The sequence below is a fragment of the Mustela putorius genome, unplaced genomic scaffold (assembly GCF_011764305.1).
Source record: "Mustela putorius furo isolate JIRA1106 unplaced genomic scaffold, ASM1176430v1.1 tig00003853_pilon_pilon_pilon, whole genome shotgun sequence".
Lineage (NCBI taxonomy): Eukaryota > Metazoa > Chordata > Mammalia > Carnivora > Mustelidae > Mustela > Mustela putorius.
In genome coordinates this window covers 3,770,408-3,798,252 of record NW_025422005.1, presented here as the reverse complement: position 1 = coordinate 3,798,252, position 27,845 = coordinate 3,770,408, and the positions used below count along the sequence as shown (strand labels likewise).

Here is a 27,845-nt window from a genome sequence, read left to right as displayed (position 1 = left end):
GAGGAGGGGCTCTGTCCGTGGCTGAGGGTCTGGGGCTTCATCCTCTGAGGCTTGTTGTGGGCATGGCTTAGGCCTAGAGTGTGGGCACCCCCCCTGCCCCCTCCTCCACCTCCCCCCCCCCCACGCACAGATAACCTCCCACAGCCACCTGCTCATCCCCTTGTGAGCTGTGCTGGCGGGTTGGCCCGTCAGTGACCAGGTGCCCAGCTGGCCTTCCCAGTGTGGGGGGCTGCCCCGCTGGGGGAGCAGGGGACTCGGGGAGGTGGCAGGAGGGATAGGGCCCCCCCGATTGCATCAGCCTGCTTCTTATATAACCAGGGCTGGGCATTGCCAGGGTGCAGGGGTGGCTCTCTCAGGCAGTCTCCCTGTGCCTCTGGGGGAGGTGGAGGCAGGGGTGGGGGTGGGCAGGGGTGGATGCACAGCTCTGGCCCAACCTCGGACCCCGCCACTCCAGGATGACTCTGGGGGACCCCGTACGGGTTTTCAACTAGTCTGAAAAATCCCTGCCCATCCTGTGCCAGGGCTTAGAGGGGCAGGACAGGACTGGGTCAGCTCAGCCTGGATCTTCTCAAGACCTGGCCCACATTAAACTCAGCTTTGGGCCGGCCGCCCCGCCACGCCCCGCACCAGCCAGGACAGCTGAGCTCGCCGCCTCGGTAGGGGCTCCCAGTCCTGCCACAGTCTCTCTCCACACCTATGTTTGTCCAGCAGGATGGGGAGGGGACTGGGACCCCACGGACTCCTGGGGGGCTTGTACAACAGCCCCCACCCCTGGAGGGAGGCCTCGGGGCAGAGGGCTGCCCAGATGGTGGTGCGCCGGGTAGGGAGTGGTACAGGTGGCAACCAGCCCTGGAGAGCCTTGGGACGGGAGGGAGGACTGCCCCTTGGCCCGCTGTCACCAGCGCCCTCTAGCTGCACCCAGAGTGTGGCGATGGGAGCCACAGGACCCTGGGGACTCTAGGGGACAGGGACCCCAGGAGGGGTGTGAGGGGGACCTGTGTGGAAGACAGGAGGCCTGATGTTGGTGTGTCCTGGGTGTGCACATGCGTGTCTGAGCGCCTGCGTGTGCCTGTCGGCACTGTGCTGTTGTCCGGCTGACGCGGTCATCAACTGCTGTGAGTTGTGGCGGGTTTCCTAGGCCGGTCGGGGCTAGCTCTCTTTCCTTGAACTTGACTCAGCAGGGACCCGCTGCCCCTTTCCCGGTGAAAGTCTCCTGGGTCACGGGGTGGCAGACGAGCTCAGGCTGAGATTCCCTGTTGTGTGTCCCCCCCAACCCCCTTGGGGGTGGAACCCTGGTTGGCTCTTCTCTTTGTACCCCCCCCCCTTTTGTGAACTCGGGAGGTCTGGTGGCTTCCTTCTGGATAGATCTCTACTCTGGGGAGTTTGTTTCTTGCTGCTGCTTGCCTCCACGAGAACCTCCCCACTCTCCCCTTCTTCCTACTAACACTGTCCCCTGCGACCCCGGGAACACAGGGCTCACTGCTCTTTCTCGCCTCTGATCTCCTGGGTGGGAGCGAGGCCCCAGGGGCACACGTCAAGCCCTCTCCTTGCTGGCGGGGAGGGTGGTGGTGGCTTGAAGCTTGAAGCCAGCTGCTTCTTCCAACATAATCCCGCTGCGCGCTCACACTGGTCCTGTTCCCCTCTTGGCCTTTCAAATTCACCAAGGAGGGAGGGAGCTCGGGACTGGTGGCCGCTTTTGGAAACCCCCATGTGGCGGATGTGGCTTCTCTCCGTGGAATTTCACATCTTCCCGGGTGCCCAGGCGGAAAGGGTTTGGCGTGTTGCGTGTGAGACTGGGGTGTGCTGTGCCGTGTGGGCGTGTGTGCGGGTTCGGGCGGGAGAGGCGATGGGGGTCTTTGGTCCCCGGTGAGGGGGAGCCTGGCCTCCTCCTCGTTGGTCTCCCTCCAACCCCGTGTGGCTCCAGGTGGTCCTGGGTGATGTGACCCGTGCGTCCCCCTCCGCCGGCATTCACGGGCCATCTCCTGGCCACACTGCGGGCCTCTGGAGGGCAGAAATAGGCCCCGACCCCTCCCTGGGGCCAGCCAGAGGTGGCTTGGTGATTCCGGGGTGACTCCCCGCTGGGGAGGAGAGGCCCCAAGAAGTGAGGACCAGGGACACAGCCCGCCTCAGCTGCGACTCTGCTCACTGGGTCTGGGCTGGTGGCTCTGAGGGCTTGTGGGGAGGCCAGGGCATGAGGGAAGGGGTGGGGGCGTAGGAGGCAGGGGGAGGCCCGTGGGGCTGGCTGTCCCACTGGGGGCCTCCCTGATGGGAGCGGCAGAGTCATCCCCGCCCCCACTTACGCCTCTTCCAGAGGAAGAAGATGGTGGCCTTGGAGGCTTTGACGACTACTTCCCTGAGGAGCCCGTAGGCCTTCCCAAGAAGAAGAAATCCAAGAAGCTCAAGGAGAACCGGTCCAAAGGGAAACGGAAGAAGAAAGAGGTGCGTGGGGGGCCCTGCTGGGGTCAGGCCAGCGGCCGGTGGGGGGAGGGGTGGTCAGGCCCCAAGGGGTCTCAGCTGCTCTGCCCAAGGGGTGTCCTGAGAGCCTGGATCGCATACAGACGGGCGCATACAGACCCTGGAGGGCAAGATCGGAAAAGTCCTGTCCTCCTGAGCGGGACATTCCAGGGTCCTTTGTCTTTGTGCCGCAGAGCATAGACGGCTCGGGCCAGGCGGGACCCTGCGAGGCTGGCACAGACCTCCTGCCGGAGGCTTTGGCATGTTGTCTTCCCTCCCACCAGACCCGAGGCTCTGTGGACCTTGTGGGCGGACATGGAGTCTGGGACCCCGGGGTCCCGTGCTGTGCCCTGTGCAAGGGCAGGAGCTCCCTGCACAGCCCGCCTCCCAGCTCCTCCTCAGCATTTCCTCTCGGCAGCAGCTTTCACGGGCACTGGTCCTGGACTGGACGCCAGGCCAGTTCAGGCCGTATCGGCCCAGTTCCCAGATGCAGATGGAGGACCACCAAGGGTGCCCCAGACTGGGCTGAATTTTCCCCTTTCTTCCCGGGTACACAGAGCAGCAGGAACATCCCCTCCCCGCCCTGCCCTGGCTAGGCAGGAGGCTAGAGGTGGGCAGTGTCTGTACAGTGGTGAGGCCGGGGCTGCGAGGGCCAGTGGTGTCCAGAGCCTGAGGGGGCTGGAGCTGGCCTCCCCCTCCCAGGGCTGGGCTCACTCCGGTCTCACCCCTCCCTTCTTCCCCAGGACCTACCTGACGATGCGTGTGTTTGGGGCCCTCTCTGTGTCTCCGTGTGTTTGGGGCCCTCTCTGTGTCTCGCTCTGCTGTTTTGGCCAGGGGCTTGGCCTCAGCCTCTTGGTCCCTCGCGCTCTCCCCTCCGCCTCTCTGCCTCTCCGTTTCTCCACCCCCCCAGCCCCATTTCCAGCCCCACCCACTCCCCTCCCCTCCCTTGCTCAAGCTCTCTCCTTCCTTCTGCTTCTCAGTAGGGGTGGAGGGCCAGGCCGATGACCGGATGCTGCTGCCTGGCAGGCCCCCAAGGTGACCTTTAGGTCATTGCTGCCCCTCCCCTGTACTCCTGAGAGCCTGGCTCGGCCAGCTGTCCTAGCCTAGAGGGTCTGGAGCAGGCTGTGGCTGGAGGGCAGCGTCTTGACCCCCTGCCCCCCGCCCATCCGCCCGCCTGCCTGGGTCCACAGGATATGGGGTGCGGGATTTCACCCTGTGCTCCCCATCATCTCCAACCAGGTGGCCCCAAGATAAGGCGGGGTGGGTGGAGGGAGAAGAGGGGTCCCACAGGGTTTTTTTGGGAGGGTGGGGGGAGTGGGGGTGGGGGGTGGGGGGCTGGGGACCGGCAGCGAGTCCCGGATCGTGATTTACATAAAACAACCGGGCTGCGGCCAGAACCTGAGCATATGTAGATGAAGCTCCTTGTCAGGCCCAGCGCAGGAGGGAGAAATGATTTCAACCTGTACTGCAGCGGTTACCATAGCAACCAATTATTCAGTGCTAAATTATAACTGTTTATAACACTCGTGAATGGGAAGGCTCATATTTCATTCTTTCTTTTTCCCTCTCAATCTTGAAGGACCCCAAATTGAGAATGACCAACTCTCTGAATCCTCCCTTTGGAGTGTAAATGCCTCCTTTATCGGGAGATGCTGGGAGATGCGAGTGCGCTGGGTGCAGAGGGAAGGGAGAGGGAGATGGAGGCGTGGATAAAAGGCATCCGCAGAGCTGGGGAGGAGGAAGGGCGGGTGGGGCGGTCCACTTGGGGTCCCCGGGGCCTGCATTGGTGGCATGCGGTGGCCTCAGTGGGCCATGGTCAGGGCAGGGTGCCCTCCTGGCAGCCGGGCGTGGTGTTTGAGGAAGCAGATGGATTCTGCGGGGGCCTTGGGGTCCCCGAAGACTCTTCTACCACAAGGTGTCTCCCCTGCAGTCACGCCTGGGGTGGCCCCAGCCCAAAGGACAGTATCAAAGTCAAAGCCCCAACGGGTTCACAGCCTGTGCTGTGGCTTAGGGCTGAGGTTGGCTCCAGGCTTTACCAAGACGGTGTCTGTGTCTCCTCCCCTGAACATGGCTTGGCCACAAACCCCTTCTGTAAGTTCCAAGATACTGAGCCGCGTGGTCTACCCCTGGTTCTCTGTCATTCTTTCCTTCTCGCCACTAGCCATGCTACATCCCTCCAGGTCCTGCTCCTGGGCCACTCCTCTTCACATTGTTTGTAGAACTACTTGCTGCTCTTCCGCTCGCCCCTTGCTCTGCAAGGAAAGATTGTGGGGGGAGAATAAAGGAGACCCGGGTCTTGTTGGGTCCAAACAGCTGGGTGCAGAGGTTTGCTGTGGGTGTAGGCTTACGATGCCGGTGGGAAACCAGTTTCCGAAGACCTGTCCTGCACGCCTACCCCACCCTGAGCAATCAGGAGGGCTTGGATGAAGTCTGGGGGCAGGGGGTGGTGGTCCTGGGCAGGGTGAACTTCATTTGGTGGAGGGGGAAGAAGGCACTGCTGGAGAGGGTCAAGGTGGTGAGTTGGGAGAAGTGGGGAATCAGAGCTTTCTTTGTGACAAGGCTTTCCCTGGTGCAGGCAGCCAGTGGAGGGAGAAGTCTCCCTGTCCCTAAAATGAGGGGCTGCAACCACTGCCATCACCCATGGGGCCATTGGGGCACCGGTGAGTGGTGGATGTGCTCTTCCATAGCTCTCACTCATTCCCTGGGGAGGATCTTGGCGCCCCTGCTCTGCCACTTAGCCCTGGAATGGATGCTGGGCCAGCCCTCTGGCAGGCTCAGCTTGGGGCCTTTCTCCAGGCCTGGCATCCAGGCCACACGCACAGACAGTGAAATCTGCTGGAGGTGCTCTCCCTCCCTCCGTGCAGCTCTCTCTGGGCCCTGCGGGTAGAGCTGCGCCCGCTGCTCCTCACCTCTCCTAGGAGGTGAGAATGCCAATGCCTACTTCCCGTCGGAAGCCCAGGTGGGTCCTCCCTCCGCTGTTGTCACAACGGCCTCTTTGGTCAGCCTCGGGCTGCCCAGCTGCACCATCATGTCACCCAGCCGGGGACAGGCTCTGCAGTTGGCTTAGCCAGGTCCTGACTTGCAGACTCCGGAAGGGTGAGGCTGGGGTTGTCCTGAAGTCTGTCATCTGGCCTGTGTCTTTGTCTTCCAAGCAGAGTTTGGGTCATGGGTGCTTGGGTCTCTCCCCTTTTAAAATGTGTGCAGCCCCCTCTCACCCCAGCTCCTCTGTGCTTCTGGCCACCCTTGGTCGAATCTGCATTTCACGGATGAGGACGCTGAGGTCAGACTAGCAAGGGATAGAGGTCCTAGGCCATTCTGTGTCCTGCAGACTCCCTGAGGAACCTCAGGACCCACAGCGGGGCCACTCGAGTCTCAGCCGAGTGGCAATCAGACATGGGTGGTCCTGCCTCATTTCCGGTCTGGTGTGTGGGGTCCACCCCCGGGGGGGGGGGCAGCTTGAGGGCCGGGCCCCATGCCCCTTCCTGCAGCCGCCCCACAGCCTCTGTCCGAGGTGCTGAAACCCATGCCGGCCTCCGGCCATCCTTACCTTGGCTGGGCTGAGGCATGGGGTAAAGCCTGCCTCTCAGGTGTCTTCAAGGGTGGTTTCTTGAAACTGGCCGGACACTACACTCTCGGGAAAACAGATGTCCCTGTCTGACCCCTGCCTCCCCAGAGGACTGTGGCAGAGCTGGGAGCGGTGGCCCCAGGGCTCTGCATTGGCATCTGCCGTGGGAGCAGGAGCCCTTGCTAGGCTGTCCTGCCCCAGGCAGGTTCCAGCAGCAGCCAGGACCGGCTTCACCCCTGGGGCCCCGCAGAGCAAGTCAGTATTCCGGGAAACACCCAGTTCCGGAAGGGCGCAGAGGCCCTGCTGTCTGCCAACGGCCAGCCAGCACACTGACTCAGCGGCTTAATGAGCATAAAAGGTTTGGGAGCTGAGAGCCCAGTGGGAGACAGTCGGGAAGTGCAGGGAGCCTGTGGGGGAGTCCTTTCCCAGCTGTATCTTGGGAAGAGCCTCCCTCTGGGGAAAGACTCTCACCTCTCAACTGAGTGCCGGGAAAGGGCAGAGATCCCGTGGGACCCTCCCCGGAGCCTCCAGACAGACCCACTGCCTTTGCTTCCCCCTCCCTTTCTCCCACCTGCTTCTGTCTTCCCCCCTCCCATCCTGCCCCTTCCCCACCTCATCTGCAGCCTTCTCCGCCCCCCCCCCCAGTGCTGTTTCCCAAGGTCATTTGCCACCTTTCGAGTTTTCCGTTATTTCCGTATTTCTCTTTGCTCACCTTGAAAAGAGTCAACAGCCAACTCGAAAACGCCAAGCCCTGTGCTGGTAATTAGAGCCTCAGTGCCCAGCCTCTCCTGCAGACCCAGGCCAGGAGGGGGCTGGGAAGGGCTTTGCAGTTCACTTGCATCTGGAGAGGCGGAGAGTAAACAGGCAGCCTCCTTGGAGGGGCAGTGCCTTTCTGGTGGGGGTGCTCTGGCTGTGAACGCCCTTATCTCCATATAAATGGGCCATTTGGTGCCTGTGCAGAAGGAAAACGAAATCAAGGAAGCCAAGCTTAAGAGCTGCCTGAATTACCTTGTCTCCTCCAGAGCCAAGGCGGCGGGGAGGGGAGCTGGAGAAGGTGGGCTGGGCCGCAGCAGCTTCTGGAGGGCCCACAGACGGACGAAGCTGGGACGCGGGGTCTACAGTAATTACGGGTTTTGCTCAACAGGGGGGTGCACGCGCCTGCAGGGAGGTCGGGTGCTGGCTCACACCCCCTGCAACTTCGCCCACCTGCTCCCCTGCGGTTCCCCCCATCCCCCCTCCCCCTGGGCACTTTGGGGTTTTTGGCTCTGGACATCACGTCCTGCACAAATTCCTGGGGCCCAGTGCTCTCCTGTCACACTGGTTAAAATCCTCGAGTCTATAGAAACCTGATTCAGGGCGCCTGGGTGGCTCAGTGGGTTGAGCCATTGCCTTCGGCTCAGGTCATGATCTCAGGGTCCTGGGATCGAGTCCCGCATCGGGCTCTCTGCTTGGCGGGGAGCCTGCTTCCTCCCCTCTCTCTCTGTCTGCCTCTCTGCCTGCTTGTGATCTCTCTCTGTCAAATAAATAAATAAAATCTTAAAAAAAAAAAAAAGAAAGAAAGAAACCTGATTCAGACTGAAGCAGAGCCTGAGCCTCACCCTTTGGGGGGGGGGGTCCAGGTCGGCTGCACTGAACTGGGGGCCCAGGCACCGGGGGCAGGACCCTGGCCCAGTGCTGGCTTGGGGCAGCCCCTCAGGCTGGGCTTGTGCCGGGCTGTGAGCAGCCTGATGCTGAATGATCTGCAAAGTGTGGGCGGCTGACGGCGCGGGGGCGGGCGTGGAGGGCAGTCCTGCCGCCCAGGACTCTGGGTTTTCTTCTGGCCCCTGCTGCCCTCACCAAGCTCCTTTCTCTTCCAGGGAAGCAACGATGAGCTCTCCGAAAACGAAGAGGATCTGGAAGAGAAGTCAGAGAGTGAGGGCAGCGACTACTCCCCTAATAAAAAGAAGAAGAAAAAGCTCAAGGACAAGAAGGAGAAAAAAGCCAAGCGAAAAAGGAAGGATGATGAGGAGGATGATAATGACGACGGGTGTCTGAAGGTAACCCCCGGGTCCCCGCCGGAGGGGCCTGCGCTCGAGTGGGATGTCCGGCTGGGATGGGCCGCCCCCTGCTTTCTGGCCTGGGAGCCCCCTCAAGCAAAGGGGCAGAGCATCCTTCCGTCCCCGGGGGTGTGTGTGTGTGTGTGTCTGTGGGGGGGGGTGTGCTGCCGGGCAGGTGGGCCTGTGGGCATGAGTGTGGACACAAGTGTGTGAGGAACACTGAGCCCAAGTTCTGGAGATATATTTGCAATAACGCCAGGTGACATTTAGGAGTTGGGGGCAGGGAGACTTGGAGCGGCCTCTTGCTGACGTATTTTCTGTCCCTCTGTCTGCTGGGGTGCACAGCTCTGTCTGAGGACAGTGGAGTTCTCACGCACGTTGTGGGTCAGGAGCCTCTCCCTTGGAGTGCTCTGGGGAAACAAGCCATCGGATGAGCCCCGGCCCATGAGAGGTGGCCGGGCGGCCCTGCTTCCTGCGGGAGGGGACTTTGTTACTCTGTGTGTGTTCTGAATTTCTGGCCGCATGGGCATCTGAGAGGGTGTCCCATGAGTGCAGGTCCGGGCATGGAGGGGCCTGTGGCTCTCCCCGGGGGGCAAAGCGGCTTCTCCATGCACATGTGGCCTAATGCGAAGCAGGTCTGGGCCCCGCAGGTCTCGGAGCGGTGGCAGGGCTCCTCGGTGGGGGGACGGGCCCTGGGCCCAGCTCTCAGGCAGCCGCAGGTGTCGGCAAGTCCGCACAGCCCCAAGCTCAGGTTGGGCTAGTCGTGGATTCGAAGATAAGGGCCCGTATATACCAGTCCCACTGGTGAGGCAGAGATGGTGGCTGTGGGCCACTGAAGTCAGGAAGCACTGTGGCATCCTGGTCCCTGAAGGATTTCATTAGCCAGCAGGTGTGTTGCAAACCGTCTGGGACTGATGGCAGCTGAGGGCTGACAGCTTGCGGGATGAACTTGTGGGCCCCAGGTTCTCCTGCAGCACTGTCACCGGCTCAGGCTCCTGCTGCTCTGCTTCCTGCTGGGAGTGAGGCCCAGAGGCTTCCAGGAATGGCTGCATGTGTGGGGCCGGCGGACCATGGGAGGGCATCCCTCAGGGGAGCCCCTCTGAACGGGCACAGAGAACGGGGAGCGCCAGGCAGGCCTTGTTCCCAGCTCCCGGGACCACAGGAGGCTGCCCCTCCTGGGGGTCTTCTGCTGCGGGGGCAGATAGCCCAGCTCTGAGGGGCTGAGGCAGGGATGGGGTTTGCTAGATCGGTGGCCTGGGAGTCGAGAGGGTGGGGGGCTTCCAGCTTGGGGTGTTACCCAGGGATTGTGTCTTCACATCCTTCACCCTGCCCCTAGGGGGTCAGCTCTGGCCTCAGGCCCAGCACCCTGCTGGCTGAGCGTGGGTGTCACTGCAGCTCTGGGCTTCCTGGCTACCCGTGGCCCTCTCCAGCAGCTGGGAAAGCGGCCTGAGTCCTCGTTCATTGTCCACATGGGAGACCCAGTGGCACCTGGCCCTGGGGACTGATAGCCAGTGGAGGGGCGATGGTGACCTGGGCCAGTGAACGCTCCGGGGTGTGGCTGGTGCCGACTGGCTGAGTGGGTCCACGGGTGGGGCTGGGACAGGGCTGCGTGGAGCCAGTGTGACGGGGGGCAGGAGTGGCCCTTTCCAAGCACTTGTGCTAACTTTTTTCTTTTTTTAAACGTTTTTTTTTAATTTTTAATTTTTTAAAAAATATTTTATTTGTTTATTTGATAGGCAGAGATCACAAGCAGGCAGAGGGGCAGGCAGAGGGAGAGGAGGAAGCAGGCTCCCTGCTGAGCAGAGAGCCCGATGTGGGGCTCGATCCCAAGACCCTGAGATCATGACCTGAACCGAAGGCAGAGGCTTAACCCTCTGAGCCACCCAGGCACCCCGACTTTTTTTTTTTTTTTTAAAGATTTTATCTATTTGACAGAGATCACAAGTAGGCAGAGAGGCAGGCAGAGAGAGTGGGGGAAGTAGGCTTCCTGCTGAGCAGAGAGCCCGATGCAGGGCTCAATCCCAGGACCCTGAGATCATGACCTGAGCCGAAAGCAGAGGCTTAACCCACTGAGCCACCCAGGCGCCCCAGCACTTGTGCTAACTTGTTCCCACCTGGGAGGCAGGTGCTGCTATCCCATTCTACAGACAGAGAAGCTGGCATAGTCAGGTGCCTGTGTGGGGGCAGAGCCAGGATTAGAACCAGGGGCTGTGTGGCTCTAGAACCCGGACTCATGGCCAGCACGCCCATCCCCACTTGACCCCAGCCGGCCCGGCCGTCTGCAGAGCTCGCTGTGTGCCCCTGGGGAGTCACACGCCTCCTCGGGCCTCGTGCCCCATCTGGAAAGTGAAGCCGTAGCCGAGGGGCCCTCACATGTGTCCGCCTTCCGCTGGGCCCTTGTCCCACCCCCCACCCTGGCCCTGGAAGCTGGAGAGGAGCGGTCTGTCATTTCATGGGCTCCATGTGTGACTCTACGGGGGGGACATCCCGAGGCCGCCTCGTCTCTCCCCAGCCTCAGGCAGCCCTTCAGCCCTGCTGCCTCCCCAGGGACAACTGGCCTTTAGGCTAATCCCATAGGCTGCTGTTCTGGCCTGGGGCCCAAACTCACAGAACACATTCTCCCCAGAGAGTGAGCTCTCTTACAGTCTCTGTGCGTAGAGGGCTGTGCACAGAGCATCCGCCCACCAGAACACTTACACTCACCCCCCAGGCTTGGCCCTGCAGCCCCCTCGTGCGTTGGTGTCTGAGCCCTTGCCTCTGACCAAGGGGCAGTGGGCTGGGAGGGGGAGGGCGGGTAGGAACGGCAGACACAAGCTTCCCGCCCATTCCTAGGCCTCCAGGGTGGGGGCTCTGGGGTGGGGATGCAGGTCAGAGGCCTGTGATCTGACCCCACCTCTGGCCTGGGTGTCCCTAGGAGCCCAAGTCCTCGGGGCAGCTGATGGCCGAGTGGGGCCTGGATGACGTGGAGTACCTGTTCTCGGAGGCCGACTACCGCACGCTGACCAACTACAAGGCCTTCAGCCAGTTCCTCAGGTGGGCCACACCCCCAGCCACCGTGGCAGAGGGAACTGCAAGCTAGGGGACAGAGCCCCAGGCTCCTGGGGTGCAGGGGGCCATCCAGCGGACAGCAGCCCTGGGCAGAAGCCCTGTCATTTTAACAGATGGTCCAGGCTTCTCTTGCTTGCCCTGAGCCGTGGGGATGGTGGTCCTCGTCAATCCCCAGGGTTTTAAGCCCTCATTGGGCTCTCTCAGCTCGGGAAGAAATAGGGCTAGACACCCGGTGGCCCACAGGAGGCTTCTCCCTCTGGTCCTTCGGGTGGTACAGGGTCTGGAAACCCAATGAGAAGATCGCCAGCCAACCACGTAAATAGGAATCAGAAATGTTTGGGGACGGACGGGAGTTCCGGGCCGTGTCCTCTTCCCTGCGCCCTGCCTCGCTGTCTGCTTGCTTCGCCCAGCCTGGAACGGGGGCTTCCCCCAGGTGTGGGAGAAGAGGAGGGTGCCTGGGTGGTCGGGGGGTCTCATCCCCTTCACGGCGATGCTTTCGTCCCACACAGGCCCCTCATCGCCAAGAAGAACCCGAAGATCCCCATGTCCAAAATGATGACGGTGCTGGGAGCCAAGTGGCGGGAGTTCAGCGCCAACAATCCTTTCAAGGGGAGCTCGGCAGCGGCAGCGGCGGCGGCCGTGGCCGCGGCCGTGGAGACCGTCGCCATTGCCCCTCCACTGGCTGTCAGTCCCCAGCAGGCCCCCCAGCCTGTACCTATCCGCAAGGCCAAGACCAAGGAGGGCAAGGGTAAGGCTGCGGGCGGGGGCGGGCACCCGGCTCTGCTGGCCGGTCTCTCTCCAGACCCTATAGCCTCGGGCAGCTGGGACAGCTGAGGCAGGCTTTACCAAGGACTTAGGGTCTCGGTTGACCTTGGACCCACTCGTCCTTGCTCAGCTGTATTGTGGCATCGTAGCCCCCTTTCGGGGGGCTCTTGAGTTTGAGGAGAAGAGGTCCCAAGGTTGGCCCCCGACCCCACTTGTCTGAGGACCCAGCCCTCGGGGTGATGGACGTGTATGAGTGCGGCTGCGGTCGGGCTGGCTTCCCTGGGAGGCCTGGGAGGAGGTGCAGATAGATCATCGGATTGAGTGGTGGGTATCCGGTGTCTGGGGAGAGGAGGGACGGCGGAGGCTCTCTGTGACTTGGAGTCCCCGAGGGCGGGACCTCCCCTAGGTGGAGGAGTTCTGTCCCCATTGGGGTAGAGACCTGCATCTCCCCAGGGTGCTCAAAGGTGGGGTCATCAGTAGCTCAGCCTTTCTGGGTACTCTGATTGGATTTTGATGGAGGGGCTAAGGGCGTTCTGGGCACCCATTTTTTCAGCCCCAAGGAGCTTTGGTTTCTGGGATGCTGAACCCCGTTTCCAGGTCTCTGCAGGGGTCTGGTGGGCAGAGTGATAAATGGGGTTTAGAACCTGCTCCTGCCCTGCTTCCTGGCTGGCCTCTTTCCTGGGCCTCCCCAGCCTGCCTCGCTTCCTCATTGCCTCCTGGGTGCCAGCCACTGAGCTATCGATTCCCGGAGCCGCCCGGTCAGAGCCTGAGAAATTGAAATAGATTTTCTATGGCATCATGGAGGTTACAGCGGGGCTCCTAGCCCCATCTGTGTGTGAAGCAGCTGAAGGAGGGCCCGGGGCAAGTCCACCTGCCGCCAGGGCTCCATCTTCCCCACTCAGCCCGGTGGGAGAGGCTGTTGAGGGGCTATTACTCCCCCGGTGGCTAATTGGCCTGTGGCCGGCCCCATAAAAACAACCTCAACCTTGCTGGCTGCCTAGGAGCTGGTGTTTGCCATGGGTGATTGGACACAGGGGTGCCTGGGCCCGGGGGAAGGGCTACTTGTCCTCCAGAGCCCAGGTTTGGACCCCAGGGGAGTGGGTGTGCCCATGGTGGCCTTGCTGGCCACAGGGGGCCATGGCTTCAGTGGGGACAGCTCCTTTCTGGGGAGAGGGGACAGCACAGGGTTGTTCCCAGGATGGCTGGCAGTTCTGCCATTCATGGATCAGGGCAGTGGTTGCCGGAGCGGAGACGGAAGGGCGCTTGCTGTGTCACTTTCATGCAAGAACATCACCGCTCAGACTTCTCATCTGGAGGGGGCTGCGGCAGAGTGACTCTTCCCTAACGGAGTCCCTCGGGGCCGACCGGAATCATGGCACCAGGGGACTGAGCCACGGCCGTGTGGATGACCCTCTGCCACTTTGCAGGGCCAGGAGTGAGGAAGAAGATCAAAGGCTCCAAGGATGCCAAGAAGAAGGGCAAGGGGAGAAAGGCGGCGGGGCTCAAGTTCCGCTTCGGAGGGATCAGCAGCAAGAGGAAGAAAGGCTCCTCGGTGAGTGTGTGTGAGAAGGTGGACTGGGCCGTGTGTGAGTGAGAATGGGAATGTGGGTTTGTGCGCCTGAGCGTATGTGTGTGTGAGTGTGTGAGCGGACTGGAATGTGCGTGAGCACGGGTGTATGAATACGAGCGTGTATCTGAGTGAGCGTGTGAGTGTGTAAATAGGTGAGCGGACTGGAATGCATGTGAGCACAAGTGAATGGAAACCTGTATTTTTGAGCGTCAGCGTGTACAAATATGAGAGTGGACTGGAATGTGTGTGAGGATGAGTGTGTGAGTGGGAGCATGTATGTTTGTGAACACGAACCTGTGAGTGTATAAATGTGAGTGGACTGGAATGTGTGAACATGAGTGTGGGCATGTGTATTTGTGAACATGACCGTGTGAAAGGACTGGAATGTGTGTGAGTCCAAGTGTGTGTGAATGGGAACACATTTGTGAACATGAGCACGTGAGTGTGTAAATGTGTGAGCGGACTGGAATGTGTGTGAACACAAGTGTGTATTTGTGAACATGAGTGTGAGTGTGAGTGTGTGGGTGTGTGATAGGGTGGACTGGGATGTGTGTGAGAGAGAGACCACATGTACTTGGCCACGTGCGTGGGTGTGTGAACAGCCTTTTGCCTTCCGCATGCGTGCGTACGCGTGTGCAGGCGTGTGCCCTGCGAAGGCAGGTGGTGGGGATGCAGGGCTGGCAGCCTGCGTTCCTGAATCAGGACTCCGGGTGGGGAGCTCCCCGTCTACTCCGCTGGGCTGGGGGCCTGCCTCTGGCTCTGCTGCATCTGGGTAGCAGCTGGGAGCGTCATCTGGCCTCTAAGAGTCCTGATGGGGCCTGCGCGCCTGGGTCACCCGAGGAGGGGTGGCAAGTAGGCAGGATCAGGCTGGACTGGAGCTCGGACCCTCCCTTGCCGTTCCAGGGTCAGCTCTGGCACCAGGTTCAGACTGACCCTGAGTCCCCGTCGGAGCCTTTGGCCCTCCCTTCTGCACGGAAGGCAGCATGCATACATACCCTTCCCACTGCCGCAGGGCACCTGCTTGCCACACCTTTCCCCACCTCTGTAGAGGAGCAGAGTCGGAAGCCATTCCTCTGTCCCCTGGTAGAGGCAGATGACAAGATCTGAGTTTAGCTGCTCTAGAGGGGAGCACGGAGAAGCACGTGTGACCCAGCCCGCAGCTGCTGCTCCCGCTGAGCTCAGCAAGTCTTTGTTGAGCACATTTTCTTGTGCCAGCCTCTCGGCTCAGCCATGGTGGGCCCTGCTCGGGGAGTGTTCATGGTCTGGAGGGTGTCTGGGAGATACACAGAGAGAGAGCTAACGACAAGCAGATGGGACACACCAGACCTGGCACACAGGCTGTGCAACAGGTCCAGTCAAGGAGAGATCTGGGAAGGCTCCTTGGAGGAGGTGTCCTTAGGGCTTTCCCTTGAGGGAGGTGGAGGAGTTTGGCAGGGTGGAGAGCAGGGCTTGGGGGAGAGGTATGGAAAATGTGAGTTGTGTCTGAGGGCTGGAGAGCAGGGCTTGGGGAAGGTGGTAGGACGTCAGGCTAGACCGATGTGGGGGGCCCTTTGGGGTTGAGAGCCAGGTGGAGAGAACCTGGAGCCTCCACCATGCCCTGCCGTACCCCATCCTCTGCCCAGGCCAGGGAGGCTCTTGGGATGAGCCCCCAATGCAGGCTCTAGGCTCACAGGCCCCCACCCCCCTGCAGAGCGAGGAGGACGAGCGGGAGGAGTCGGACTTCGACAGCGCCAGCATCCACAGCTCCTCCGTGCGCTCTGAGGGCTCCGCCGCCCTGGGGAAGAAGAGCAAGAGGCGTCGCAAGAAGAGGAGGAGTAGGACTCCCGGGGCGCGGCTGGCCGGGTAGAAGGGGCAGGGTGCAGAGTGCCCTGTGGTCAGCAGGGGAGGGCCTCCTTGTGTTCCGTTACACAGTTCACCTCAGTGAACTTCCTCACCCCAGTGGGCTTCGGGGTCAGGGGAGGGGTCTTGTGCCACTGAGGCCAAATCCGTGTAGGCCCCTGGGGCGTGTAGGCCCCTGGGGCGTGTGCACTGGCAAAGGGGGCCCTGGAGAAGGAAGTGCTCCGTGGCCGCCTGCGCCATCTGCCCTGCTGCCCTTCTCCCCTCCCTCCCAGGGCCCCGCCCGCCCTCTCCCCGGCCTGCTTTTACTTCCAACCCCCTCCCCACCCTCAGCCTTTCCTCAGACATCGGTTCATGCCGCCTGCCCATCTGCCATCCATCCATCCAGCACCTATTAAGCACCTACTGGGTACCGGTCCCGCCAGGGGTGGAGATTGCTTGGGCTTTGGGAGTGGGGACCGGGCCCTCCACCACCGCCCCTGCCCTTCCCCAGTTGACGACGGGGATGGCTACGAGACGGACCACCAGGACTACTGCGAGGTGTGCCAGCAGGGCGGGGAGATCATCCTGTGCGACACCTGTCCGCGAGCCTACCACCTCGTCTGCCTTGACCCAGAGCTGGAGAAGGCTCCGGAGGGCAAGTGGAGCTGTCCCCACTGTGTAAGCCCGCGGCCGAGGCTCTGGGACGGGGGGGGGCGGGGGGGGGCGCGGCCAGTGCCTGGCTCCCGGATGGCGCAGGATCGCGCGGCCCGCGGGGCGCTGAAGAAGGGGAGAGGCGCGCGGGAGGGGGAGAGCCGAGCGGCGCGGGGGGGGGGGCCTGGCCCGCGCTGCCTCCACCCGGGTGCTGCCCTCCAGGAGAAGGAGGGCATCCAGTGGGAGCCGAAGGACGACGACGACGACGAGGAGGAGGGCGGCTGCGAGGAGGAGGAGGACGACCACATGGAGTTCTGCCGCGTGTGCAAGGACGGCGGCGAGCTGCTCTGCTGCGACGCGTGCCCCTCCTCCTACCACCTGCACTGCCTCAACCCGCCGCTGCCCGAGATCCCAAACGGTGAATGGCTCTGCCCGCGCTGTACTGTGAGTGTTACGCCCGCCCCGCCCGCGCCGCCCCGCCCTCTCCCCGCCCCTTCCCCGCCCCCGGCGAGCAGTTCCCCGCCCACCTGGGCCACGCCCCCGGCAGACCCTGCCCACAAAGGCCTCGCTACACCTGCCCGGGCCACGCCCACTCACGAGCCCTGCCACGGAGCTCCCGGCCTCGCCCCATTAGAGCCGCCCGTCCGCCAAAGGCTCCGCCTCTGTAGGGCTAATCCCCGCCCACCCACAAAGCCACGCCCACCGAAGGCCCAGTGCCTGCTGGCTGCACCTGGGATGTTCCCGGGACGCTGGATGTTCCCGGGACGCTGGCCCAGGCCCCGCTCCTTGCAGGTTCCGCTCTGCTGGCCGCCAACAAAGGCGGGAGTCCCCGTCCACCACAGTACCCCCACCCATCCCCGAGTTCCGCCCCCTGCCTCACTAAGACCCTCTCTGCGGCTCGACCCCATTGAGACCCCATTGAGACCCAGACGCAGTTTTCCCTGCACCATAACGAAGAGGGACACCAGCCACACAGCCGCTGTCCATGGGCATCCCTTTACCGCTTCCGTCTTTCCGAGTACAGGCGTTTGTTATGCCCATTTTTAGATGAGGTAACAGGCTCAGGGAGGTAAAATGCTTGTCTCAAGCCACACAGCAGCAGAACTGCCCACTCAGTCCCTCCCCGGACCTGGCGGCTGTCCCAGGGCTGGGGGTGGCAGAGGGCAGGAGGCAGGGGGAGGAGAGGGCCCCACCCCCTGCCCCCAGTGGCCGCGTGCTGGGCGCCGCCTGCGTTTGAAGGCTCCCAGGCCCACCCCCAGTGCTAGATTCCCCACCCTCCGGATCCTGGGCTGTGCCGTGGCAAGCCCCAGTTCCCCGGTGTGCATCTGGGCTTCTGGTGTGTGCGCGCGTGCATGTGCGTGCATGTGCACACACCCGCGTTGCCCATCTCCCGTGTGTGCTGTGTGTGCGGGCTCCTGAGGACAGGGCAGCATGGTGGAGTTATGGTGGGGCAGACCTGGGGAGCAGGGCAGCTTGTGGGAGAGAGGCTAGTAACAGCCTGATGTCCCTGGGACCTCGGTGGGGGGGGCTGTGGCTAAGCCCTGAACTTGGGGACCCTCCTGTGTCCACAGTGCCCCCCTCTGAAGGGCAAAGTCCAGCGGATCCTACACTGGAGGTGGACGGAGCCCCCTGCCCCCTTCATGGTGGGGCTGCCGGGGCCCGACATGGAGCCCGGTGTCCCCCCACCCAAGCCCCTGGAGGGCATTCCGGAGAGAGAGTTCTTTGTCAAGTGGGCGGGGCTCTCCTACTGGCACTGCTCCTGGGTGAAGGAGCTACAGGTGAGGCCCCCCCCAGCACCAGGCAGGTATGGCTGTGCCAAGGCTCTGGTCCTGAAAGGTGCGGGCTAGCACTGAGTGCGGGCCATTGTTGGGAGGCGGGGAGCGGGAGGCTGCCGGTGAGGTTGTCCTGCCCGGGACCCAGGCTGGGGGAGCTGCATCAGGGACACGGGGGAGCCACGGCCTCCTGCCCCCCGTAACCTCTGCCGGTGCGCAAGCAGCTGGAGCTCTACCACACGGTGATGTATCGCAACTACCAAAGAAAGAACGACATGGACGAGCCGCCGCCCTTTGACTACGGCTCGGGCGATGAGGAGGGCAAGAGCGAGAAGAGGAAGAACAAGGACCCTCTGTATGCCAAGATGGAGGAGCGCTTCTACCGCTACGGCATCAAGCCTGAGTGGATGATGATCCACCGTATCCTGAACCACAGGTGGGTGCCTACCGCCCCAGCCCATGGCCGCGGGGCAGGACGTGCTCCGTGGTGCAGGCGCAGGGCTGCACGTGGGCGCTCTGGGGGCAGGAAGAAGGGATGGGGGTCCCCCCGCTGCCGGCGACGCGACTGCCCCGCTGGAGGGGGGAGTCCGAGGCACATAGACACGTGCACACACGTGTGTTCTCACTCGTGGTGGGAGTGCAGGTCCAGAGTCATACGTGGAAGGGGGCAGCTTGATACACAGGCTGGGACACTTGCACCGAGTGGGACCATCAGTGCTCCTAACTTCAGCCAGAGTCTGATACCTGCGGGAGGGTCCTGGGGACAAAGGTGGCCTGAACTGTGGGGCTGTATGCATATTTGATCCTCCTTTAGAACAATAGCTAACGCTATTGAACACTATCTACCCTGACAGGTAGACATTTTATTTCTGTCCCTTTTATGGATGTGCAGACAGGCACAGCCAGGCTGTTACTTGGCCAAAGTCACACAGCCAAGAAGCGGTGGAGCTGGGATTTGAACCTAGTGAGTTGGAGTGGTAGGACTTGCTTTCTTGGCCACTGTCCCAAACGCCCGTGTCCCGAGATAAATCTTGGTGGCCCCAGGTGACTGTGATCAGAGGCTGCAGAAAGCTGGACAGAGACTAGGGTGGGCAGCCTGTGGGTCCTTGGGATTTGGCTTTGGTTTGGGGAACAGTGGGAGCTCTTGATGATTCTTGAGCTCAGGGGCTTGAGAACGGGCCGTGGCCGACAGGTGGGCACGGGGTGAGGACCGGAGTCTTCACTTGCCTTCCCTCTCGGCCTGATGGGGTCTGAGAGGAGCTTAAGGTCTGGCCAACGCCGGGTGTCCTGAGTGGCGGGGCTGGGTAGTGCAGAGGGTAAGCACCTGAGCCAGACCCAGAATCCAACCCCGGCTCCCCGTTTCCTGCGCTCTGTGCCTCTGCGCTTCTCATGTGAAGTGGGATCGCAGGAGTAACTCCCTCCAGGCTGCGGCGAGGGTGAGGGCAGAGGGAGCACGCCAGCCCCTGCTGGAGCCGGCCTCCGTGAGAGGCGGGCAGGAGTACCTGGACGAGCTGCCTGCCCCCGCCTGTCCCCAGCTCCCCCCCACAGAACAAGTCTTTCTATTTATTTATTTATTAAGATTTTATTTATTTATTTGACAGAGACACAGAGAGAAAACTCAAGCAGGGGGAGAGGGAGAGGGTAGAGCAGGCCTCCCGCTGAGCAGACAGGGCTCCAGCCCAGGACCACCCCCCCATCATGATCTGAGCCAAAGGCAGAGGCTTTAACCCACTGAGCCACCCAGGCGGCCCCCACTGAGCCACCCAGGCGGCCCCCACTGAGAGCAACTCTTGAAAAGCGGCTTAGATCCTATGCAGACCTGAGCTCCCCTCCCCCACTGAACTGATCCACAGGGGTTTTTTTTTTTAACCTTTATTAAATTGCATTTTAAAGACATGCATGGCGGTCTTCCTCCTTACATTCACGGCAGGGCAGGTGAATTTTCCCCACATTTATTTTCCCCACGTTACTCGACCAAGTCCGAGTAATGACTAATTATTTATTTAAAAAAGCTGTATCCATGGTGATGGGTTGATCTTCCTCTTAATGGTCCCCAGGGTGGCTGTAGGCTCAGCCCTTTTGGGGAGCCATGGCTTTGCTGACCCCGCCGTGCTCCCCAAGCTTGGTTGTGTGCTCAGCTCGGGGTGGGAGGCTTCGGAGACCCTCCCCGTGGCCAGAATCAAGCTGAAGTCCGAGCAGCTTCTCTGGAGCACCCCTCTGGGCTGCTAGCTTGCTCGTCCGTGTCCCTGGGGGTCTCTAGAAGAGGTCATCCTGCCTGCCCGTGTGGGACTCTGTCCTAACTTACTTTGCAGAGGACCAAGATGGGCATGGCTCTGGGCCTTTGAATTTTTAAATTTAATTTAATTTATTTATTTGATAGACAGAGATCACAAGTAGTCAGAGAGGCAGGCAGAGAGTAAGAGGAGGAAGCAGGTTCCCTGCCGAGCAGAGAGCCCGATGTGGGGCTTGATCCCAAGACCCTGAGATCATGACCTGAGCCGAAGGCAGAGGCTTTAACCCACTGAGCAGCCACCCAGACACCCCAGGGCCTTTGAATTTTTTGAGTGAAAATACACAGGCCTAGGGTCCGGAGAGAGGACTGTCCAACTCAGAAATTGCAGAATCCCAGTGTCCAGACACCCTGCCTCGATGGCTCATCACGGTGACAGAGGGTGGGACTGGCACTGGCCTCTGCTCCTCTGTGAGCGTGGCCTCTCCCCGTCCCTCTCGGCTCTGCTGCTCATTCTCACACTAGCTCCCCAGGGCCTGTGGCCGTAGGGGTTTTGCATCGTGTGAGGTGTCCCCCGGACCCCCGCCCCGCCAGCCCCTGGCCCGGTGGCCTGCCCCTCCCCCTCGACCCATGTGCTGTGTTGCAGCTTCGACAAGAAGGGGGACGTGCACTACCTGATCAAGTGGAAAGACCTGCCCTACGACCAGTGCACCTGGGAGATTGACGACATCGACATCCCGTACTATGACAACCTGAAGCAGGCCTACTGGGGCCACAGGTGCGCGGGCCGCGGGGCTGCCCCCAGACTGCCGCCCCCTGCTGGCCTCCGCTTTGCTCATCTGCCTCCCCCGCTCTTTCCCAGGGAGCTGATGCTGGGTGAAGACGCCAGGCTCCCCAAGAGACTGGTCAAGAAAGGCAAGAAGCTGAAGGACGATAAGCAGGAGAAGCCGCCGGACACACCCATTGTGGATGTGAGTGTGGGGGGTAAGGGGTAGGGGGGTGTTGCCGGGTCCTGGCACCCCAGGCCTGGCCCTGGAGGATGGCGTGTCCTGCGGGAGCGGTGTGCCACGGCCCCTCTGGTTCCGGCCACGTCAGCCGGGCATCTGATGGCACAAGGAGACGAAGACCCAGGCCCTCCCTGCCGGGGAGAGCTCAACCCTGGAGTCGGGGTCCCCCAGCCTGATGCGGAGGGACAGCTCCCTGGGCACAGAGGCCTTGGCCTCCTGTGAGTCTGCACTGTGCACAGACCGGGAGCACATGGTCTCTGCTTAGCATACAAAATACATCCCCCAACACCCTAACGCCTAGCCGCGAGCCCGTCGGGGTGTGGACGGTTGACCTTTATTCATTTAGCAAACTTCTCTGGGGTGTCTGCCAGCTGTTGGAACAAGGACTCTGTCTCCATTTTAAGAAGTGTTCCTCTCCCCCTGGGCCTGTGGTGGGAACACACAGAACCTCGGGGCTCAGCCTGGAACTGGGGGAGGGCAGCCTTGAGCTGCAGGATATAAAGGAGACAGAGGAGATGTTTAGGGTTCAAGGAGCGGAAACCCCTTAGGCAGGCAGCAAACAAATGTTGACCAAGTGCCCACCAAGTCCCAGGTGCCCTGTGGGACTCAGAGTCATGAGCAGGGCAAGTCATGAACAGGGCAAGTGCGGTGACCACAGCCTGGGCTCCAAGTCAGAGAGTCCAGCCATCAGGAAGCCCTCAGGGAGGGCTTCCTGAAGGAAGAGGTGTTCTAGCCAAGCCCAGAAGGATGGATACTTTGGCAGGGATGAGAGGAATGAGAATAGTATTGCCGGCAGAGGGGCAGTGTGTTGCCAAACCCAGGGGGTGGGCTCTGGGGCCCAGGACTCAGGGTGTGTCTGAGCATCTGCCTCCTCCGTAGCCCACAGTCAAGTTCGACAAGCAGCCTTGGTACATTGACTCCACGGGCGGCACGCTGCACCCGTACCAGCTGGAGGGCCTCAACTGGCTGCGCTTCTCCTGGGCCCAGGGCACGGACACCATCTTGGCCGACGAGATGGGTTTGGGCAAGACCGTGCAGACCATCGTCTTCCTCTACTCACTGTACAAGGAGGTACGCAGGCTGGGGCAGGAGTCCCGGGACGGGGGGCTGGCACCAGCTGTGGGCAGGGAGTCTCACCGCATCCGTCTGCCTCTGTCTCCAGGGGCACTCCAAGGGACCCTACCTGGTCAGTGCACCCTTGTCCACCATCATCAACTGGGAACGTGAGTTTGAGATGTGGGCACCTGACTTTTATGTGGTCACCTACACGGGGGACAAGGAGAGCCGCTCCGTAATCCGGGAGAATGAGTTTTCTTTTGAGGACAATGCCATTCGGAGCGGGAAGAAGGTGTTCCGTATGAAGGTGAGTGCTCCTTGTCCCCAAGGGGGACCTCAGGAAAGCTCTCGGCCTGCCCCTGGGGCCACAAGGCCCTGTAGCTGGCCACCGGCTTCTCTCCAGGCAGAATTGCCAGCTGTATCAATGTCCTGGGCTTGATGTAACAAAATACTATGAACCAGAAGGCTGGAAACAACAGAGACTTACTTTCTCCTGGTTCTGGAGGCTAGATGTTGGTAGAGCCATGCTCCCTCTGAAGGCACTAGGGGGGCTCTGCCCTGCCTTCTCGGGCTTCTGGTGGCTGTTGGCGTTCCTGCGCTCATGGCTGCATCGCTCCCATCTCTGCGTCCCGGCTTCAGGCCATTCCCCTTTGTATTAATGTGTCTTAGAGACACCACTCCTATTGGATTCAGGACCCCTCTGATCCAGATGACCTCATCACAACCCATTATCCCTGCAGAGATCATTGCTCCTGGAAGGGTCACATCCCGTGCTGCTGGGTGGACGTGGACTGGGGGGACACGATTCAACCTAGCACACTGTCTGCGTGACCTCACATTCTGCTCAGCACATGCTCAGCACATGGGTGTCTGCGCCCCACAGAGCTGTGGAGGGTTGACTGAGCTAGGCAGGGCCTGTCTTGACTGTGTCCATGGGTCTCCAGGGGTCTTGTTGAAAGGCCTCACTGGGATCCAGCAGCTCTGGGGACAGCAGCTCTGAGCCTGGGTGGCTCAGCCAGGTTAAATGTCCAACTCTCATTTTTAGCTCAGGTCTGATCTCAGGATCGCGGGCTCGAGCCCCGTGTCCGGCTCCATGCTCAGTGTGGTGTCTGAGCCCCGCGTCGGGCTGCGTGCTCAGCGTGGTGTCTGCGCCCCGCGTCGGGCTCCGTGCTCAGCGTGGTGTCTGCGCCCCGCGTCGGGCTCCGTGCTCAGCGTGGTGTCTGCGCCCCGCGTCGGGCTCCGTGCTCAGCGTGGTGTCTGCGCCCCGCGTCGGGCTCCGTGCTCAGCGTGGTGTCTGCGCCCCGCGTCGGGCTCCGTGCTCAGCGTGGTCAGCGTGGTGTCTGAGCCCCGCGTCGGGCTCCGTGCTCAGCGTGGTGTCTGCGCCCCGCGTCGGGCTCCGTGGTCAGTGTGGTGTCTGCGCCCTGAGTCGGGCTCCGTGGTCAGTGTGGTGTCTGAGCCCCGCGTCGGGTTCCGTGCTCAGCGTGGTGTCTGAGCCCCGCGTCGGGCTCCGTGCTCAGCGTGGTCAGCGTGGTGTCTGAGCCCCGCGTCTGGCTCCGTGCTCAGCGTGGTCAGCGTGGTGTCTGCGCCCTGCGTCGGGCTCCGTGCTCAGCGTGGTGTCTGAGCCCCGCGTCGGGCGCCGTGCTCAGCGTGGTGTCTGCTTGGGTTTTTCTCTGCCTTTCCCTCCCACCCCTCCCCACTTCCTGTTCTCTCTCTCCCTCTCTCTACAATCAATCAATCTTAAACTAATAAAAATGAGAATTGTGGTAAAATTCACAAACAGAAATTTCCCGTGATGACCGTTTTGAGGCGAGCCGCTCAGAGGCATTAAGGACGTTCGCTTTGTCCGGCAACGTCACCTTCCTCCGCCTCCAGAACCCTGTCGTCTTGCGAAACCCAAACCTGGCCCTCAGGAAGCAGGAACTCCCGTCCCCTGCCCAACCCCTGCTCTCTCCCTCTGTGATTTCGACAACTTTCAGTACCTCGTTCGGGGAAAACGGTACAGCATATGCTTTTCGGTGCCCGGTTCCCCTGTTGAACATTACGTTGTAGGTCTCGCCCTGTGCTAACGCGGGTCCGAGCGTCCTCCCTTAAGGCCGGATAACCTCGCACTGTGCGAAAAGGCTGCATTTTGTGATCTGTGTGCGTTCATCTGTCCACAGATGCTGGGGTTGTTGCCACATTTGGCTCTTGTGAAAATGCTGTAGACGTGACTGTGCCCACGTTTGTTCAGATTCCTGCTTCTGCTTCTTTGGGGCCTTTTGGGTCTGTACCTGGAAGAGGCCGTGTTGGATTCTGGGGGGACTCTGTGTGTCGTTTTGTGGGAACTGCCTGTGCTCTCTGGGTTCTCATGGCATTGCTCATGTAGACAGGATTGTGCCCTCTTTAACCTGAAGGGAGACTGAGGCCTGGGAGGTTATTTAACTTGACTGAGGTCTGGCTCCCAAGGACAGGGCCGGGTGCGGCCCCAGAGACACCCTCTGCCCCTCTCTGGTCCCTTCCCAAAGGGACGCCGGTCGTGGGGAGAAGCAGGCTCGGTTTGGCCAGGATGGGCTCCCTCCTTTGTGGGCTCCAAGGAAGGGTGAAGGCCCAGGGCTCCGGACTCACGTGCGGGGAACAGCTTTTCCCATTTTCCCGCGCTCCTCGTCTCCCCGTGGTGGTGGCTTTCGTCGGCTGTGTAATGCCGTGCTCCCTCAGTCTGGGGCTGCTCCCGGGTGCGTGGCCCCTCATGCCCGGGCCTGGCCCCCACGGGGCTGTGAGGTGTTGGGGTCTGCTGGGCAGGGCTGCCCAGGGCCCCACTGTCCCACAGGCCTCCTCTTACAAAACACAAATTCAACGCTAAGAATTTCAAGTCCTTTGAAAGAGCATTTATCCCCAAGTGCGGGGACCACTTCTCTGTTCGAATCTTTGCTCTGCCAGCTACTGGCCATGGGACTCGGGTGATCTTGCCCAGCCCGAGACCCCGCGAGCCGTACGTGGGGACAGGGACGGCGTGGCGGGAGTGGCTGTGAGGATGAGCGGGATGTGGGGCGCTCAGTGCGGGCTGGGCCCCGCGGCCACCCGCCAGCGGCGGGGCGGTGCTCTGGCCCCAGCGGACCCCTCTGCTCTTCTTCTCAGGCCCAAGGCCTCTCGGGCTCTCGGGGGTCCCGCCCACCCCTCCTCCATGCCTCCTTGTCTTTGGAGACCCTACCTGCCCCCCTTCCAGATGCTCCTCTCCCCCTGCAGAAAGAAGTGCAGATCAAATTCCACGTCCTGCTCACCTCCTACGAGCTCATCACCATCGACCAGGCCATCCTGGGCTCCATCGAGTGGGCCTGCCTCGTGGTGGACGAGGCCCATCGGCTGAAGAACAACCAGTCCAAGGTGGGCAGTGCCGGCCGCTGGCCCTGGAGCCCCCCGCGGGGCGGGGTGGGGGAGTCCAGCTGGCCGCCCCGCACCCCCTGACGGGCCTCCTGTCCCCCAAAGTTCTTCAGGGTCTTGAACAGCTACAAGATCGACTACAAGCTGCTGCTGACGGGGACCCCCCTTCAGAACAACCTGGAGGAGCTCTTCCACCTCCTCAACTTCCTGACTCCGGAGCGGTTCAAGTGAGTCGGGGGCCTGGATGGGGCAGGGGCAGGCAGGCAGGCAGGGGAGAGGCCGGCGCCCAGACGGCTCGTGGGAACTCGGCTTCCTCATCAGTAGAATGAGTAAAGCCCACCTGAAGGGACCTGCGCGGGAGGGTCCGTGGGGCTGCACGTGCGGAGGGCTCAGGGGGACATGGGTGGTCCGGAATATGGGGACTGATCTTGGCTCTACTCCAGGAGAACCCTGGGGGTCCTCCGGCGCTCCTGTCCTTGCCCCCATGCCCTGGCTTGTGCCTTCCTCTCCACGGAAACCCAAGTGACCCCATGGGTGACAGTGATGGGGGCAGCAGACGGGGAGTGGTGGTGGATACAGGGGTGAATACGGAGCCCCGGCCGGTGGGAGTCCTAGGGTCTCCTTCCCCCACCTCCCTGTCTTCACCAACCCTATTTTCCGACTCAGAATGGGGGGGTTCGGGGTCGACAGTGCTGACTTTGGAACCGGGAGGTGCAGATCGGCAGGCAGGCTACACCATACAACCTTGGGCCCCCATCAGTCTCAGTTTCCTTTTCTGTAATATGGGTAAAGAGTTCTAGAGACTTTGTGCCCTGGACAGCTTCGAGAAAGAGGAAGGTATCCTATGTGGCGGAGGGAGCTGTGCTGGGAAGTTGGGGTGCGAGCGAGGGCTCAGACGGACACCTCGGGCAGGGCTAAGGCTCCCACGCCCACCAGCCAACCGGCCTGCCCTGTGACCCTCTGGTCACCCCTGCCCCAATCCTGGCTCCCTCTGCAGAGGGCTTTGGCCTGCTTCTGTCCCCGGCTCCTGGTTCTCATCCCAGTTCCTTCTTGCAGCAATCTGGAGGGCTTCCTGGAGGAATTCGCCGATATCTCCAAGGAAGACCAGATCAAGAAGCTCCATGACCTGCTGGGGCCGCACATGCTGAGGCGGCTCAAGGCTGACGTGTTCAAGAACATGCCGGCCAAGACCGAGCTGATCGTTCGTGTGGAGCTGAGCCAGATGCAGAAGTGAGTGGGCACCCCGCCCATCGGGGGCTGCTGCAGAGCAGCATGCCTCACGTCCCCTGGGCTTGTCTTGTCCCTGATGGTCTGACCTGGGGGGACTCACCTCGAGGCCTTGGCTCACCTTTTACACACACTTCCTCCTTTGACCTGTACGGCAGCCAGGCTTGGGGCTGTCTGGGTCCTTGTGGAGTCCCCAGGAACTCGCCGGGTGGCTCTGGGCCGGTGGCTTCCCCTCATAGGTCTCCCCTGGTCTCTCCGTGAGCGCTGCAGGACCGGTGGCCCCTGGCCTCCCCGCAGAGCAGAGAGTGTGCTCGGAGGCCACGTGGCCCTGGCGTCCAGCCTGCCTTCCCTCCTTGCCCTGCCGCAGGAAATACTACAAGTTCATCCTCACGCGGAACTTCGAAGCGCTCAACTCCAAGGGCGGGGGGAACCAGGTGTCGCTGCTCAACATCATGATGGATCTGAAGAAGTGTTGCAACCACCCCTACCTCTTCCCCGTGGCTGCCGTGGTAGGTCCCCGTGGCCGGCCCGTGGCCGCCGTAGCAGGTACCCAGGACCGCCACGGTCAGGGCGTGAGGCTGCCGCCATAGGCTCCCTTTGCCCGCCGTGGTGAGTGTGTGTGGCCGCCCCGGGGCCCCCGGCTGTGGTGGCAGGTGCTCAGCCCTCCCCGGGCGGGAGGACACAGAGCTGGTCCCTGTTAGTTCAGGTTTCTGAACACCCACCTCCATCCATGGCGCAGGCAGGTGCTCTCCTTCCTTTGGCCCGTCCTCGTGACCTCAGGGGGCAGTGGGGCACCCTTCAGCCTCAGCAGTGGGGGATCCCAGGTTGATCTGGTTGCCCTCAGTCACCAGGAGTCAGCAAGGCCTGAGTGGGGCCCCAGGTGACTGTGACCGGCAGCCCGGGGGGAGAGGCTGGCCCCGGCTCCAACGCCAGCTCTGGCCCTGTGGTCTCAGGAGAGCCAGTGGTGCTTCTCTGAGCCTCTGCTTTTCCTTCTCTAAAATGGGACAGTAGCATCTGCCTGAGAGGGTAAGGACCAGTTGCGGAAGTGCGTGTGAAGTGGGCCTCCCTGGAGAGCCTGGCACGGCTGGCTGTCACCCCCCACATGATTATTCTGGTTCTCACCGAAACCCTGTGTAGGGACTACGACCCCCCTCCCCGAACAGCAGAGTGAGGCATGGGGGCTGTGTGCGGGCGAGCTGCACTTGAGGCCGCCCCAGATGGCTCTCACCACTCTGGCATGGCAGGGGCCTTGGGACTGACGTCCTGCCCAGCTGGGGTTCAAGGTTGGC

At 61.7% G+C, this 27,845-nt stretch overlaps 1 protein-coding gene and 1 long non-coding RNA gene across 2 annotated transcripts in view; one reads left to right on the top strand and one right to left on the bottom strand.

The window, feature by feature from the left end:
* CHD5 (chromodomain helicase DNA binding protein 5) overlaps nt 1-27,845 on the top strand; it is a 59,548-nt gene that overhangs the window by 6,530 nt on the left and 25,173 nt on the right. Inside the window, exons 2-19 of the mRNA XM_045063640.1 lie at nt 2,312-2,439; nt 7,876-8,055; nt 10,970-11,088; nt 11,613-11,851; nt 13,296-13,420; nt 15,129-15,252; nt 15,768-15,934; nt 16,130-16,351; nt 17,479-17,685; nt 17,904-18,115; nt 20,556-20,687; nt 20,772-20,880; nt 21,796-21,987; nt 22,079-22,279; nt 25,195-25,332; nt 25,435-25,556; nt 26,386-26,559; nt 26,924-27,065. Of these exons, the coding sequence (XP_044919575.1) occupies nt 2,312-2,439; nt 7,876-8,055; nt 10,970-11,088; nt 11,613-11,851; nt 13,296-13,420; nt 15,129-15,252; nt 15,768-15,934; nt 16,130-16,351; nt 17,479-17,685; nt 17,904-18,115; nt 20,556-20,687; nt 20,772-20,880; nt 21,796-21,987; nt 22,079-22,279; nt 25,195-25,332; nt 25,435-25,556; nt 26,386-26,559; nt 26,924-27,065 (2,933 nt within the window). The remainder of the gene's footprint in view (nt 1-2,311; nt 2,440-7,875; nt 8,056-10,969; nt 11,089-11,612; nt 11,852-13,295; nt 13,421-15,128; nt 15,253-15,767; nt 15,935-16,129; nt 16,352-17,478; nt 17,686-17,903; nt 18,116-20,555; nt 20,688-20,771; nt 20,881-21,795; nt 21,988-22,078; nt 22,280-25,194; nt 25,333-25,434; nt 25,557-26,385; nt 26,560-26,923; nt 27,066-27,845) is intronic.
* On the bottom strand, nt 4,060-6,261 carry LOC123387291. The gene is made up of 2 exons (XR_006601635.1): nt 6,002-6,261; nt 4,060-4,706 (listed from the first exon to the last, which is right to left on the bottom strand). It is a non-coding gene; the product is annotated as an uncharacterized LOC123387291 (long non-coding RNA).